Source organism: Apostichopus japonicus, chromosome 22, assembly GCF_037975245.1.
Source record: "Apostichopus japonicus isolate 1M-3 chromosome 22, ASM3797524v1, whole genome shotgun sequence".
NCBI lineage: Eukaryota > Metazoa > Echinodermata > Holothuroidea > Aspidochirotida > Stichopodidae > Apostichopus > Apostichopus japonicus.
In genome coordinates, this window is record NC_092582.1 from 20,148,437 (window position 1) to 20,166,466 (window position 18,030).

At 38.4% G+C, this 18,030-nt stretch overlaps 1 protein-coding gene across 2 annotated transcripts; it reads right to left on the reverse strand.

The window, feature by feature from the left end:
* Positions 1-64: 64 nt before the first annotated feature.
* Positions 65-16,634, reverse strand: LOC139964119 (kelch-like protein 20). 2 transcript variants are annotated; one of them, XM_071965479.1, is made up of 9 exons: positions 16,427-16,634; positions 13,205-13,751; positions 12,065-12,223; positions 8,229-8,439; positions 7,327-7,510; positions 6,829-6,972; positions 5,785-5,918; positions 4,919-5,127; positions 65-4,645 (listed from the first exon to the last, which is right to left on the reverse strand). In XM_071965479.1, exons 2-9 carry the CDS (start codon positions 13,718-13,720, stop codon positions 4,412-4,414), a joined length of 1,791 nt encoding a protein of 596 aa, XP_071821580.1. In that variant the 5' UTR covers positions 13,721-13,751; positions 16,427-16,634; the 3' UTR covers positions 65-4,411. The 2 variants fall into 2 exon arrangements, with proteins under 2 accessions (XP_071821580.1, XP_071821579.1); XM_071965478.1 differs by having other exon boundaries at positions 16,398-16,633.
* Between the last annotated feature and the right edge of the window lie 1,396 nt (positions 16,635-18,030).

An 18,030-nucleotide genomic window follows, 5' to 3' on the forward strand; every position in this document is an offset into this window, starting at 1 on the left:
GCTTCCTATGAAGAGACAATACTTAGAGCATTAAAGGAATAAAAACAATAAAAATTACAAGGAATTGAACTTTTACATTTAATTTCAGCCATAGAGATATGTACATCTAAAACTCATTTTTTTTCACACACAGTAGGTGACTACTTCAAGCACCAATGTCTCTTCTTGGTGAATACATCATTCCTTATACACAAATGCAAAAGAGGTCCCCTGTACAGGCTATTGATAGGCCCTCAACAACAGAGGTCACCTGTACAGGCTATTGATAGGCTATCAACAACAGAGGTCACCTGTACAGGCTATTGATAGGCTATCAGCAACAGAGGTCACCTGTACAGGCTATTGATAGGCTATCAGCAAAAGAGATCACCTGTACAGATTGTTGATAGGCTATCATAGCTGCATAGAGCACCATACGGGACATTCGAAATAAATTACTTTTCCAAAAATTGGAAGCACTCTGCTACCAAGATGTGCCAAAATTTACTGGTATCATTGATAGTTAACTGTTTAGAATGCATGCTACCTTGATAACTGGGGCAAGGTCCATGACTGAAGGGAAATTTTTGTTTTGCTTTCTTGGTGTACACAAGAATGGGTAGAATCATTAACTTTGTGAAAGAATAACACGGTTTTTGTTAGCAGATGGACTCCTTAGAGGCATGCTTTTGGCATTAACATAAATACTTATTATATTGACAATATCAAATATTGCTCTGTCAGTTATGTTCATTCGAATACAAACATATTCATTGGTAATGTAAAAAAATAGTGTATTGAAACTTGACATTGTAGATCTTCAAACCCAACATCAAAAGGTAACCTTAGTTACATTTCACAGCACAACTTGCCAATTTATCTTTGCATATAAGAAAGCATGGTGTTTGTGCTGTTTAACATGTCACTGATTGAGAAGACTGAAGTAATTACACCACTTAAAACAACACTGCAGTATAATACTTCAATAAACCTGTTAAAGAAAGATAAAGTGGTCATTTGAAATATGGAAAATGGACATTGGTATATAATAATATAACACACAAGACAATACACATTGCATGAAGAAACTTTCATGGCAGAGTAACAATAGTACATTCTTCAATCATGGAAAGTTATTTAGAACAAAATGATCCCACAAAGTTATCTTAGATACAGTGAATACTTTTACGTACTTCTCTCTCATCTGTTACGTGTCATGATCATCAGTGTGGAAAGCAGTATGCAGTACCATACTTATCCTGAAAACATTGTACATGAGTACTGAGTCTAACGCTCCCAGTTTCAACCCCCCGCCCCCTCCAAAATTAAAATTAGGGACAAAGACAACATCCAAACCTGTCATGGTCATTAAAAGGATTTTCTTGTGACAAACAATGTGAAACTAATATTGAAGAGAAAAATATTCCACACTGTTAGTTGAAAACCCCATCTCAATATCGTGTCCCTAACTTAAGATATGGTTGAGTGTTACCTAGTTTGACTGGCTAAACCTTCAACTACTCCAGGAAGTAGGGTTACAAAATGGGGTCTGTGATTTCATCTGGGCGAATGCTATTCAAAAGCTTTCTTAGGCATTTATAATCTTCTTGTTGATCCTTCCTTGAAACCTGATACATCTGGAGTGTTTGCTTAGCTGTCACTGTTCTCTGTACTTAGAATTTCATCAAAATAATTCTTTCTTATAGAAATATTCTTTTCCCCTGTGGCTTTAATGATTGACTAACTAGAAGGAACAGCAAAGACATTTTCAGCTGAAGTGCCATGATGACATCATCAATTCTGCAGTTGCCAGAAGCATTTACAAAATATCAAACAATTTGAAAATTTCATATCTTAGCAGCAATACAAAATGCTATTGAAGATGTGGTTCCTACATAAAGATTCAAACAATTTCCAGCAGTTTTGCTAAGCAATCATTTTCAGCCACCAGAATATCCTTTTAAATGTTTACATGTGACTTGTAGCACTCTATTTTCAAATATTCAATACAATAAAGATATTGCTTAATGTATTTAAAATTTTGCACTGCTTGGCAAATTCAGTGTAGGAAATCTTTGATATATTATTTCTTCAACTGGTTGGTACTAGTATTAGTTGATTAGTAAACTGAAACTTATATACAAAGAAGGCTAAGTCACTATAAATTTACAGACCAACCCTGTTGGTTTGTTATTTTCTGTTTTGTTGTATATATCCCATTGTAACCTTACAACAATGTAACAGTACGTTTTGTATTTTGTGGCTGAGATGTTTACCCGTGAACACCACAAGCATCTTTAAAGAAATGTCACACAAAATAATAAATATATGATAATGTTAATAATATCTTCTTCGAGCCTACCCGCATTATGGGGATCACAACATCAACAAACTTGTATAGATACTATATAAATTGACTGCAACATAAATATGCCAAGCTTAACAAGAAAATTCCTAATTACAAGCTAGAGCTTTCATAAAATAAAAAAAAGATGCAGAAATAAAAACAATTTGGACAGAATATGTAAAACAAAAATGAGTGTAGACATTTTTTTTGGCTAAAGAGTTGTTTGGTATTATGAATAAAAGAAAGTTCTAACTGAAAACTAGAAATTCTTTCTAGCCAAAAAGAAGATGTGGCAAAGAGGGACTCCTCTAGGCAGAAATAATGAGTAAGTACACAAATAAGGGTTTGTGTTGACAGTGACAAGAACCTTCTTGCAAGAACAAACAGACTCATGTTGCAGCTGATTTTCTAGAGCAGCATGAAAAGCCTTTGGTCATGTAATAGGAATATATGTTATTTATTCTGATTACCTGATTAAATACATCCATGGCAGCATGTTTACTCATCTGCTCAAATATATAGAAAAAGGTAAACAATTTTTTCTCTCTCTCTTGTGACCTAAATTTTCATCCTTCCAGAACAATGAGATTTTAGGACGTAGGTGTTCATTTCTAGATGGCACGCATGTAGGCCGTGCTCACTTGGATATGTTTTGGCTGTACTTTCTGGCTGCAACTAATAAATTAATAGCAATAGTTTTGCAGGTGTGTCCTTATGTGACCAATCAACAGTTAGGATACAAAAAATCCCATCATAGTAGTCATGGGGTCTAGCTGTCATGTTAAATTCTGCAGATCTGGATTTTTACTGTAATCAGAAGGTTCTCAGTATGAATTCCTAACTAATGGTTGTTTATAATTTATAACTTCATGCAATCTGTTATTTTATCGTCTTAATTCATCCTTAATCTGAGGGTGATCCTTAATCTTCCATAAAATTTAAACATGATTATAAATTCCTCTATGAAAAATGTGATGACATCAATTTCAATCTATCAATTCAAAATGAAACATTTAGATTGCACAAACTTAATTTGTATGAATATCAGTGTTGGTGATGTTGTATCCACTAAATGAGTAAAAGGAGTTGTTAATGTTCATTCTAAGATCTGGAAATGTCAGTAGGGCCAACTCTAATAACAGAGATGGTGATGAGCACACACAACTAGTTACAGCTATTCAATACCACTCCAATTATTGTAAACTCTTTCCTTCTTTTTTTTTTCTCTCTCTTTCTTTCTTAAAATTTAAGATATTTAGTTTTGGCAAACCAAACATAAACAAGTTTCACTGATCACATAAATTGTACTTGTGCTTTGATGCAAACTTGTCAACATGTAGCAATGATTAAGATTAATATCACTAGTGATGGACTATCCAACAAGCAGATGACCTAAGTGCCCAGGGGGGGGGGTCCCAAAGGTCAACAGGACAGAACTGTGAATACTTCCAGGCAAAACATACACACATTTCATTTGGGACTGTGCTGGCAAAATGTATTAAGAGGTGGGGTTGGGGCAAGCAGGTGCTGCATTGGGGCTCCATGGAGTGTTAATCATTCTCACATGTCTTTAGGCTATCTATGAACATTCTACATAATACTGTGACATGACATTAACTGTTAAGTCAGTTAAAATCAAACCAAACAACAGCTTAATTGAGTGCACAGCTTATAAAGCTCAAAAAAAAAACAAAAAAAAAAACACCTTAACTTCAATTAATTGCAACATGAAATGTACAGTGTAGAGCAACCAGTGTGTCTCACTTTCATGAGATAATGCTACAACCCTATACCATTTGATTGGCATATTGTACAGAATGGCTCAAAGTTTGTCAGGAGATTACTCAGGAATTGAGTAGAATGACATATTACTACACAGATGTGTTATAGTTGCATTGCTATGTGGTTCTCCTTTATTGTTTAAAGGATGAATGAGCTGATGAGGCAAACAGCTGGTGTATAAGCTAAGCCGCTATATACATAGTAGCACTTTTAATTGCAACGACACACATGGTTAGCTTGACCTTGGCAGCCTCTTCATGCGTCTATTCAACGTTATCCACCAGCAGCTGTCATGTGACAGTATCATGTGACAGTCAAATCTGCCATTCGTTTTGCATCTTTGGTTCCGTACATGTGACCATCTGATTGTGAGAGTTTGACTACTCCTACACCACCTCCGAGTCTCCTGTAGTTCATATTACCACACATTTTCCATGACTTGCTCTCTGGATCATAAACCTCAACAGTCTTTAAGTACGTTGTGCCATCAAAGCCTCCAACTGCCATCAAGCGACCATTCACCACAGCTAAACCCACCTGAGAAATGTGACAATCAAAATATAAATATATGCTCTCTCAATCAAATAGTTATGCAATATTGCTTAGAATGAGACAAAAGTTTGGGGGGGGGGGGTTGGTGACAAACACAAAGCACAGTTCTAGAAACAGTTCAAGGTTCCGCTAAGGCACAGCAAATCTTTAACTGTTTTTTTTTTTAGAATTGGATGGACATCCAGGTGCTAGTTGTGTGTAGCAACTGGTCATCAGAGTAAGTTATAGTGTACTGTAAGAACTAGAATAGGGCCTTACCCCACTTCTCCTTGAATTCATGGCAACGATGGGTTTCCATGTGTTGGTCACTGGATCATAACGTTCAGCACTGCTTAGTTCTGTTTGCTCATCCCTGCCTCCTACTGCGTACAACATGTCATTGTATACAGCACAACCCAGATGTTTACGCTTTGTACCCATCGGTGCAACAGGTGTCCATTTATTGCTTCTGGGGTCATACCTCTCCACTGTAAATTGAAAATGATAAAGATACCAACACAAACTGTAATGAATGCATTCTTAGCTCAGAAATGTCCTAATGCATTAGAGAGGTCAAATACAATAAATTGGCTACAGCAAGAAAGTGGGATATTTGATGTGGGAAAGTAGTGACACACAGTTTTAAGGAAAAACAGCTTAAACTTAAATGAGCAAAACTAGTTTATGGCCCAGAGGAGTGGTCTCAGAGTGCCCCTTCCAGTTGGGCTAAATGTTCTTTGACAGAGTGCTTATATGCAAAATGGTGGCATTTTTCTAAACTTTCTTTCTTCAGTTCCCATTAACATCTTGTAGTCATCTATATCTGTTCTTCACTTTCCTCAGAAAACATCTGCTTTCTGTTGAATCTGTTCATAAAGTTGTATTTAGCAAGCACCCTCAGTGTGGAGACTGCCTCACTGGCTAAAATACCACTGGATGTGCCTTACTTTTCTTGCCCTTTTTACCGAGGATCTGGCTATCTGGCAAACAATGGCTGAGTATGTCACTGGTCACCGTCTTGCATGGAAACCTTATCTCAATATCTTGAAACTAGATTACCATGTCAATGTTTTCACAAATTTATTGTTAAATTGCAAAATACTACATTTGGAAAAACTAGGTAACATTAACCCTCGGATCCTTACCTGTGTTAAGGGGTGATGTTCCATCTGAACCACCGATGGCATAAAGATAGCCACCTAAAACTGCTACTGCTACACCAAGTCTCCTGGTACTCATGGCTGCTACACATGTCCAACGATTTGAATGAGGTTCATATCTATTCAGTAAACCAATAAAGACACAGCTCATAATGCTTCAGTATTGTATTTTAGTCTGGCAATGCAATAGAATTAATGCCTCCAACTAGGCCAGCCATAACAGACAGGTAAGATATCAAGTTTAGTTGGAGATAAAACACAATTAGAGTGGCCACATGTACTAAAGCACAAATCTACTACATCTGCTAGTTTCTGTTTCATTGTGTTCTTTCCAACTCAGTCATGCTAGTTCATAATAAGAGTAGGAAGTTGACAAAAGTTGGAAAACCGTCTTATGCATGTAGCCAAAATACAATGTTGTACGAAGCACGATTAATCAACTAATACAACTTTGACAACTCATACTTCAGTTGCAATGCAGCCTGCATAGAACAAGTATCCTGGGCATAGCCAGAAAACTACTTCTCCAGACGTTTACAAATTCTTAACACACTTTTGAAACACTTCTTGTCCACAAAGGTTGAATCAATAAATGCAAATAAGGACACAAAAATCTATCACAAACGACAACAAATCCACAAAAGGAAAAGAAAGAAGAAGTAGCTTCTGGTAAAAATGCAACATATATAGTTTAAACAATACAACATATGTAGTGTAAACAATACAACATATATAGAGTAAACAATACAACATATATAGTGTAAACAATACAACATATATAGAGTAAACAATACAACATATATAGTGTAAACTGCAGACAACTGAAATGCCAAGTACTGATAGACGTCTAGTGTGCAACAATGAAACACATTTGCATAGGGATTCCAGTAAAATTCCTCAGATGCTAATGAGGATTGTCTGGCAATCATAGAGGAATGCAAAACCTAGTAGCAACAATATCATTTACAATTATAACCCTCATAAGTTAGCAAGCCAATTAGTGTTATTTTCTTTGTCTTTTTTGTTTACCTTTCCACTATGTTTAAGCAGGACACACCATCTTGCCCACCAACAGCGTACATGTAACGATCCAGCACGGCAACCCCAACACTGGTCCGACAAGTGCTTGTGGGCGCAACATCATCACACCACTGGTCTGTTTGTGGGTCGTACCTACAACAAATATTGAGGTTAGTGACAAATCATGAAAAACTTGCAGCAAAACAATTAGGCAAAAGACAAAAGGAAATAAATGAATTGATAAAACATCATTATCCTCAAGATAACAAAAATCTTTTCTTTCACAGGGGTTAACAGCAGGGAGTAAATACTCAAAATTAAGCAGATCTCATTTATACTATAATGAAAATATCTTAACTATTGACATTTCTGACTTTCTAAAGGAAACTGTATTGCTTTTGAAACTGTCTTCATGGTACTAGCTACAACATTGTCAAGGGTTAACCACACAATAGTAAATAAAGAACAAATCATAAAGCTTTTGTTGAATATGCAGCACTGCTGTACCTTTCAATGCTGTTGAGGTAAGACGACCCATCGTGACCTCCTACTGCATACAGCAGATCATCTAAAACAGCCACACCAACTCCACACCTTCTCTTGCACATCGAGGCCACTAGTTTCCATTCACCTGTCTGTGGATTGTACTTCTCTACAGTAGATATGGCATCTCCACTACACCAACCTCCAACTAAAGATTTGAATAAAATAAAATAAAACTGTTAGCAAACTGCTTATCCACTAGAGAGCCTGTGTAAGAGAATGTGTAAAAGTAAGTTGGCCTGACGTTTCGATCCTAGCAGGATCTTCTTCAAGGCTCAAAATTTGAAACACAAAGAAACAATGCACCCACAGGAAGTTTATTGATGTCAACAAGAAGAGTTGACACATACAAGCAAATTGCCTTCACAAACTGTGTTCCTCTGCCGTATATGTAATTTGCATTGCAAGATTGTATGAAACATTGAGAACTGGTCAAGTGCAATGAGGCAATCCTTGTTGCACCTCAAGAAAATGAAAAACTTGATACACCTCAAATGAAAATGTTTTTTTTCTTTACATTTTAACTACTTCGAAAGTTGTTCGTATTATAATATCAATAAAATGACACGGCTGGTTTATATGCATTACGTACTCTAATGTAACAATAACCTGGAGGCATTTTAGGTTTATTTCAGAGGTTGTTCATTATCGTTATGAGAACAAATAGGAAGTGAACCAGTAAACATGGCACATGTCTGCTTCATGAAAATGGGTGCCCAGAATGAGCTGAGAGGATGCACAAAACCAGGTGTTTATACTTATGCTAACATCTATGAAATGGGGCAGAAGAAAATACATTTTCAGATGGCATTTCATGTAACTGTCTTTGCCTCTGTTCAACAGTTGGCTTATACTAGTATTCTCACCGGCAAACAACACTTCACCACATCTGATTGGTTTGCGAGGTTGAGTTCTTGGACCCTGCATCAATGGTCTTTCTTGAGGTAGGAGGAGGTAATTCTTGGCTTCGTCTACCAGATCCCTACAAGCCTCGTCACTTTTTATAAGAGGATCCCGGCTGACAGTTCCTACCAGAAACTTTGGTGAGAGTAAAGGTATTCGCACATGCTGTAAAATCTGTGGAGAGATTAACCAGAAAGCCAGTTGGCTTTATAGTGAGTTCCTTGCCATGTTTCACATGAGAACATTTACAGTAACACTACAAACAAGATTCTTATATGTTGACCGCTACTGATCAGCAAAGTTCTTGCACTATCACGGACCTAACTATCAAGTAAGAAGTCCATTAACCAAGCGTTACTTTTGCGGTTATCATGTCTTCATGGTTTCAAACCTATACTAACCTAGAATGAACTTTCAAAGATGTACCTTTTGAGTATTCAGGTGCATGCTTACAAAATTCTAAGACTTTGACCTCAAATAACCTCAAGAATAGGGTTCTTGTAATGCATAAGTTGGACCATATGTACCAAATATGACAATCATCCAAACCTTAATTCAAGGGTTATCAGGTTCACAAAGTTTTCAGAGTTTGACGTCTGTTGACCTCAAAGAACTTTTGACATCTACCAATTTCAACAGGGTTCTTGTACTTGCCAATGCAGATTTACATACCAAGTACGAACTTCAGAAGATATATATGTACTTTTTGAATTGTTTACAAATTTTTAGTGTTTCACCTATGGTGACTGCAAATGACCTTTGACCTCCACCAATTTCACTAGATTTATTAAACTTACCAAAGGGGGTATATACCATGTATGAACATCATCAAAGATTTACATTTTGAGTTGTTGTGTTTACAAAGTTTTCCGTTGACCTCAAATGACCTTTGACCTTCACAACAAAGAGTAGGGTTCTTGCACTCAATAGGATGATCCACACACCAAGCGTGAAGATAAGCCACCATGATCTTTTTAAGTTACCCTTTTACAAGCACATACACACGTAATGCATCACCACTGCATACTCTTTTTACTCTCCAGTTAGGAATCAATACCACTGCTTACAGAGAAATGAACAGGAACATTGAGTGCTGTCTTCTAGGATGAAGTATGTAACAGTATGATCATAGAAAAAAAAGTATTACAAACGTATGATTGCAACAATTTCTCTCATCATTTGTCAATTTACTGATCACAATATTTCAAGTGTTTCCCAGCCCTATGTTCATAAAGGCAGTGACCTACCAAGGGTAGATGTATTCCCCAGCCCTGTAATCATAAAGACAGTGACCTACCAAGGGTAGATGTGCTCCCCAGCCCGGTTATCATAAAGACAGTGACCTACCAAGGGTAGATGTATTCCTCAGCCCTGTAATCATAAAGACAGTGACCTACCAAGGGTATATGTGTTCCCCAGCCCCGTAATCATAAAGACAGTGACCTACCAAGGGTAGATGTATTCCCCAGCCCGGTTAGCATAAAGACAGTGACCTACCAAGGGTAGATGTATTCCCCAGCCCTGTAATCATAAAGACAGTGACCTACCAACGGTATATGTGTTCCCCAGCCCTGTAATCATAAAGACAGTGACCTACCAAGGGTAGATGTATTCCCCAGCCATGTAATCATAAAGACAGTGACCTACCAAGGGTATATGTGTTCCCCAGCACGGTTATCATAAAGACAGTGACCTACCAAGGGTAGATGTATTCCCCAGCCATGTAATCATAAAGACAGTGACCTACCAAGGGTATATGTGTTCCCCAGCCCTGTAATCTTGAAGACAGTGACCTACCAAGGGTAGATGTATTCCCCCAGCCCTGTAATCATAAAGACAGTGACCTACCAAGGGTATATGTGTTCCCCAGCCCTGTAATCATCAAGACAGTGACCTACCAAGGGTAGATGTATTCCCCAGCCCTGTAATCATAAAGACAGTGACCTACCAAGGGTATATGTGTTCCCCAGCCCTGTAATCATGAAGACAGTGACCTACCAAGGGTAGATGTATTCCCCAGCCCTGTAATCATAAAGACAGTGACCTACCAAGGGTATATGTGTTCCTCAGCCCTGTAATCATTAAGACAGTGACTTACCAAGGGTATATGTATTCCCCCAGCCCTGTAATCATAAAGACAGTGACCTACCAAGGGTATATGTGTTCCCCAGGCTGGTAATCATTAACACAGTGACCTACCAAGGGTATATGTGTTCCCCAGCCCTGTAATCATAAAGACAGTGACCTACCAAGGGTAGATGTATTCCCTAGCCCTGTAATCATAAAGACAGTGACCTACCAAGGGTATATGTGTTCCCAACCCCTGTAATCATAAAGACAGTGACCTACCAAGGGTATATGTGTTCCCCAGCCCTGTAATCATAAAGACAGTGACCTACCAAGGGTAGATGTATTCCCCAGCCCTGTAATCTTGAAGACAGTGACCTACCAAGGGTAGATGTATTCCCCAGCCCTGTAATCTTGAAGACAGTGACCTACCAAGGGTAGATGTATTCCCCAGCCCTGTAATCATAAAGACAGTGACCTACCAAGGGTATATGTGTTCCCCAGCCCTGTAATCATAAAGACAGTGACCTACCAAGGGTAGATGTATTCCCCAGCCATGTAATCTTGAAGACAGTGACCTACCAAGGGTAGATGTATTCCCCAGCCCTGTAATCATAAAGACAGTGACCTACCAAGGGTAGATGTATTCCCCAGCCCTGTAATCTTGAAGACAGTGACCTACCAAGGGTAGATGTATTCCCCAGCCCTGTAATCTTGAAGACAGTGACCTACCAAGGGTAGATGTATTCCCCAGCCCTGTAATCATAAAGACAGTGACCTACCAAGGGTAGATGTGTTCCCCAGCCCTGTAATCATAAAGACAGTGACCTACCAAGGGTAGATGTATTCCCCAGCCATGTAATCTTGAAGACAGTGACCTACCAAGGGTAGATGTATTCCCCAGCCCTGTAATCATAAAGACAGTGACCTGCCAAGGGTAGATGTATTCCCCAGCCCTGTAATCTTGAAGACAGTGACCTACCAAGGGTAGATGTATTCCCCAGCCCTGTAATCTTGAAGACAGTGACCTACCAAGGGTAGATGTATTCCCCAGCCCTGTAATCATAAAGACAGTGACCTACCAAGGGTATATGTGTTCCCCAGCCCTGTAATCATAAAGACAGTGACCTACCAAGGGTAGATGTATTCCCCAGCCCTGTAATCTTGAAGACAGTGATCTACCAAGGGTAGATGTATTCCCCAGCCCTGTAATCATGAAGACAGTGACCTACCAAGGGTAGATGTATTCCCCAGCCCTGTAATCTTGAAGACAGTGACCTACCAAGGGTAGATGTATTCCCCAGCCCTGTAATCTTGAAGACAGTGACCTACCAAGGGTAGATGTATTCCCCAGCCCTGTAATCATAAAGACAGTGACCTACCAAGGGTATATGTGTTCCCCAGCCCTGTAATCATAAAGACAGTGACCTACCAAGGGTATATGTATTCCCCAGCCCTGTAATCATAAAGACAGTGACCTACCAAGGGTATATGTGTTCCCCAGCCCTGTAATCATAAAGACAGTGACCTACCAAGGGTAGATGTATTCCCCAGCCCTGTAATCTTGAAGACAGTGACCTACCAAGGGTAGATGTATTCCCCAGCCCTGTAATCATAAAGACAGTGACCTACCAAGGGTAGATGTGTTCCCCAGCCCTGTTATCATAAAGATGATGACCTACCAAGGATGAATGTGTTTCCTAGGCCTACTTTGATAAAGATGGTAACCTACCGAGGGTAGATGTTTCCGCCTCTCAGGTATGTTATACCTCACCCACGACATGACTGCGTTGAAGACTTGCTCTTCATTCAATACGTTGAGTTCATTGCTAGCTGTGATTTCAATCAGTTGATTTACAGGTAACAGCATAAATTCTTCACTTTCAATTACCTAAATAGAGAGAAAAGAACAGGCAGAGGTGATGACCAAAATGTATTGTTACAAATATGACACTATATATACAACCTCTATGTCATTTATTGAGAGGAAAGAAAGGGGATAATGCTGAAGATGGGTCTAACATCACGCCAATGATCTATGACCTTTGAAAAATGAAGGCCAAAATTAACTTGGACATAGAACTAATATTAGACATGCTTGGCAGCCTTGGCTCTAACAATATTTTGTACATCCCTATACACAAGTATTCCCTGTCTATGATCTTTGTTATATGTCACCAGCATAGAGTAAATCCTGGCAACAAGTTTGGCTGTTGTGGGCAGGCCTTGGAAGATAAATATGCATGTTTGATTTGCTACAGCCATGGGTGACATACTGAATATACATAGGATACAGTTACAAGTGAACCAATCCAGTACGCTTAGACAGGTGTTCAAAACATGCCAAATTGCAATTCCACAGAGAAATGCGCCAGTTGCAATAAAGGCGAGCAACTACTGTACAAACTACTGTAGTAATAATAGGGTTTGAGTAGTACGTCTCTCTTAAGAGTTATTCTGTGGTAAGGAGCAGCACTCTAAGTGACACCCACAGCTAACATTTTAGAGCCAAACATCAAAACAACAAAAAACTGCACAAAAGAGTGTCTTCCTGTGGCTAATTTCCTCTGTCAAAATAATCAACTGTTATAGTTTGCCATTATGTATTTTCATACATTAACCAAATGGCAAAAGATTTCATGAATCTGTTCAAACGCTGAAAAGAAAACATTGACGACAAATAACATTGTCATGCCGAATGAGCTAATCTAGAAGTAGTATCTATGTAGTCTAACAAACTGACACGATCAGTCTAAAATGATAACTGTCCCACTGATGCAACACTATCTAAGTCATTCTACTTCTGAAAATTGCCTCCAAATCTTCGAAACCTGGTAAAAAAATCCTCTTTCTTATATAAGAGCATACTTACCTGCAATATTTTATCGTGCGTATACTCATTTGCGGCTCTTAGCAGTTCTCTACATGAGTGGGTATCTGCAAATGCCCTTATGCCCAGACAGTTTGAAGGATCTAACTGTTTCTCTAAGAATTCACAGCATGCATTTTGAATTTCTGTCAGTTGGAGAAGACAGGCAGCAGGAAGCAAGGTCTGGACGTTGCTTTCCTCAACAGTAACTGTAGCTGTGTAAGCAAAGTCTATTAATTGCTGCAAGGCTCTCTCATCAATATCCTTTATCGTCACTTCTGTCTGTCTGCTCTCTGCTAATTCACCAGTGAACATTGCCCGGAAGTAAGGGCTGTAAGCTGACAGAATAATCCGATGAGCATAGATTTTGTTGCTATTGACATTGATGACAACATCCCATAGCTCTCCTTGCTTGCGAAGTACATTGATCATCGACAGTGTATCCTGACAGTGTCGTTGAGACACGTAAATGAACTCTGACGGGTGAGCTGTCTCAAATGCTTGAGGTGCACCTGCCATTATGAGAGGTTTTTCTTGCAAAGACCTACATCTGAAAAAAATAAAGAGATAAATAAAAACATAATACACCAGAGCATGTTTGCTGGTCATTGCTGCATGTATTATTATCAATTAGATATATCTTCAGTAGCTTTAAGAAGCAGTATTAACAATAGTTTTAAACTTAGAGGATCAATTATAGTATTCCTCAATTGCAAAGACACATTGAACCAGGTTTGGTCTGGTCCACTCTACGCTGAGAAACTAACTTGGAACTCATAAAGCTGCTCAGCTTGTGTTCTTATTAAAGGCCTTGAACATGAAAGGATTGTTAAACTTGAAGTCAATTGACTGTACAATACACTTTTTAGACACCATTTAAGACAAGCACATTGAAGCTTTCTTTACATTTAATGACTTCAGTTGGAAACACCCTTGGAACCTTTAATTTACAAGTATAAGATGACTAACTGATTCTGAAGCAGACTCACAATATTTTCTAACAGTAGTAAAATTACAAACACATTGCATAAAAAGTTAAAAACATTCATGAAGAAGAAAAAAAGTGATATAAATCAGTAATTCAAAAAAAAAATCAATTGATTTAAATTGCGATTTGTATGTATATGTATGAATATGTGATCTTCCCGCAAGCAGGAACTCGCGAAAGAAGCCATGGAGGCTTGTAGACTCGCAAGCTGACCGAAGCCAATCTCTCGGCACACATCCATTTAACGTCCATGTCAGGAAGTTGTTATTCAACAACACCCTTGCCAGATGACACACATTGCTGTCAGCGGGGAATCGAACCGGGGATCTCATGACTGGGAGGCGCCGGCGTTAACCACTAGGCTATACACTCCGATTTAAAGCAGTGATTTACATCACCGTGATTTTATTCCGCCAACCCTGATTTCTGGTGGCTAAAGTTGATTGCTTAACAAATTGCTGAATTTGTTTTGCATCTGTTGGCCAAAAGCACATGCTCATAGCATTTTATATGACAAAGGTATGCATTATTAAAATCTTGTATATAGTTTGTAACTGCAACAGCAAAATGAATTGTGTCATCAGGGCACTTCAGCTGAAAATGTCTTTGATTTCCTGATATATTTCAATCATTTAACCACAGAGGAGAACAAAATCTCTAAAAGGAGAAGCATATTGATGAAGTTCTTAATACAGAGAACATTGACAGCTATTAAGCACACATTTCAGGCTACAACAAGAAGATTATATTAACAGTACAGCTTCTACAGAGCATATTCCCTGATGATATCACAGACCACCTGTACTGTGATTCAAGTTCCTGGAGTAGCTAAAATTTTAACCACTCAAAGTAGGTTACATTCAATGAACCATATCTCAAGTTAGGGAAACGTTTTGAGATGGGATACCAACTAGCAGTGTGGATTTCCCCCTTCAACGTAAGCTTTAAATTGTTGCCTACAGATTATCCCTTTAATTTTATAGTAGCTACTGCATGTGTCCTAAATATGTGCATTGTTAGGCAGGACTGCCATTGATTTTGTGATGTAAAGAGCGCAATTTAAAACAAAAAATTGATGATTATGGCAGCAATAACGAAAATCTCTCTGTTTTATTCTGTGATGTCTTTCATGGTTTGATCAGATTCCCCAGAATCAGATTTTTATCAATTTTACATACATACTGTATCTTGAGTGGCAATGCACTCAGCACAGAGAAATGTACCTAACTTCACAACATGAATTTTACAGTATATATAATTTCATTAAATTGGTGACATCATTCATAAAAGTGATTATAACTTATCAATTTAAAAACTTGAGATTTTCTTGCTTAACTATCACTTTGACTGAACATTATAAATTTTGTTTGTTCTGATTGTATAGCCTACATGACAAATTGCAATTTAATCATGTCAAAAACCTTATATTTATTCAGCCACCGCTTTTGTGTATCACAACTATTGAAGTTCTTTGTAAGTGTTAGACTGAATAATAGTTAATAAAATACTGTCCATTTTGATATATAAACTATCAAATGTACAACGCTGTGTTGAAGAAGTCAATATTTACATCACAAAGTTTGTTGCAAAACATTGTATGTTAGTATGGGAATTTGCAATGTCTCATAAATTATTGGTACTAATTTAGAATCCGTACCATTCCTAACCCCTAACCCTATTCCCTTCTTCCTTACCTTAATTTCTAACCCTACTTCCTAATGCCTAACCCTACTTCCTAACCCTAATTCCTAGCCCCTAGTAAGCTTTCCCATTCATATGATACAGATTCTAAAGTTAGGCCAAATTATTTCCCAAAACAAGATGGAACTCATGGGGTTCACAACATAAATACAGACTTCTATGAATATATAATAGCCAAAGCCAACCAGGATGCTCCTTACAACTAAGTACAACCTAAATTTACTTAGCCTGGTCAATTCATGAATGAGGTAAGACCAGTATAGGCTTCTAACATTAGTACAATTGTAGGCTACCATACCAAACAGGTGACGAATGAGTCTAAGTTATCGGTAAGTTATCTCCTAGGCCTAGGCTATACTAACAGTATTCACACGGTACGAATTTGTAAGCTCTATGATAGTATAACACTGTCAAATTTAGAGCCTACAACAACACTAGCCCACGTAGGCCTAAGTTATAGTAGTAGGGCTACACTACAGTCGGCCTAGCTTTAAGATGTTCATTTACCAAAGGTATAGTGCTAAATCGTCGCTAACCGATTACTTCGAAGGTTTCAGAATACACCTGTCGCTGTGGAAGTCAACGTGGGCCAAATATTGAACATTTATTAACATTAGGCTATTGCTTATGGCAGAGAGCCTATCGTGTATCAAAGATTTCTACGCAAAACTCTTCTACCTAGCAAAGAATCTTCAGCCTGAACTTTCAGTTTCACTACATAAATCTACTAGAGTAAACTAGACACTGATCAACCTATCAGATCGGAAGCGTAATTCGCAACCTATGGACCGCGAACTGGGCAAAAAGTGTTTCTTTATCAAACGGGACATGTTCTACATATATTTTCATTATTAAATATATAATTATTAAAATCTTTTAAGTTTGATTCTGGATATCTTTTAATTTTAAAACAAACCTACAAATCAATAAATAGCAGATATTTTAATCACTTAATACTTAGTGCCTTATAAACATATATATACAAGGTATGTAATGTTTGCAACGCCCACAGTCTACTGTTGGGTTACTACCTTGATGTTTCAGTTTTCACAGTTAGGGATCTGTTGAAAAGGCTGACGGTTTCATACGGTTTAGCTGCAGACCCATATTAAAGTGTTTACATGAAATGTTAAATTTATGAAACGGTTTTGAGAACTGACAACTATCTGTTTTCGCCAGAACGACAGATGTAACTGCTGCACGTATATATGAAAACCACAAAATGTATAAAACCGTGAGATACAACTGCATGCTGCATGACGCGAACTCAATAGGGCCTATGGGTTCTTCAAAAATTGCTATAGATTTGCTACATATGGACTTAGTTTTTACAGGCAATGGAAGCAATTAGTTTACCAGTTTAGAGTTTGCTGACTTTTTGAGAAAGAATGGTGTGCAGCACATATACACGTACTGCTCCATACAATCCTGCTTCAAATAGTAGCGGAAAGGGCGATTCAGACAGTCAAAGATGCTATGAGGATAATGACAGAAGGGTGCCATGGACACCAAGCTTGCAAGGTTTCTCTACCATTACCGTAACACCCCTCCACTGAAACATACACACGCACACACACACAACCTCAGGACAGACTCCATTACACTTATGATGGGCAGGAAAGGTAAAACCCACATTGATCTACTGAAACCAAAGGATTGTACAGGACCTAGCTGTTTCTTACATTGTTAGATTGGAAGACGGACGCACCTCGTCACCGAGATCACATACGTTTGCGTACATGTTCTACACTTCGAGCAGAACAGTACATTTAGGATTATGTCCCACAAACAGATACCCTTACACAGGGTTGTCCAACCTTTTGCAGAGGAGGGCCACATGGAATGATTATGATGAAGGAGGGGGCCGCATGAACCCTACGCTCGATTTTTCGATTTTTTTGCGTGAAGCCCAAGGCAACAAAATGTGAGCACTGCGCGCTGATAAAACAGATGAATTAAGTCCAGCCGGCAACCCCCCCCCTCCCCTCCACTGAGAGAGTGTCACACAAACTGACCTTTATGCAGTTTTTTGGACCCAGAAGGTTCGAATGATTGATTATATAGCTTCAAATTGTTATCAATTAATCTGCTCACTAAATTTCACACCGTAGAGCATTTTTGGCGGGCCGGACGCAACCCT

Bases quoted from the DNA above. Each gene is read 5' to 3' on its own strand.
- LOC139964119 (XM_071965479.1), bottom strand. From the start codon at position 13,720: ATGGCAGGTGCACCTCAAGCATTTGAGACAGCTCACCCGTCAGAGTTC. The intron at 8,440-12,064 runs GTAGGTTACCAT...ATCTCTCCACAG, and splicing joins GGCGGAAACATCTACCCTCG to ATTTTACAGCATGTGCGAAT. The intron at 6,973-7,326 runs GTACAGCAGTGC...TATTTGTTGTAG, and splicing joins TACCTCAACAGCATTGAAAG to GTACGACCCACAAACAGACC.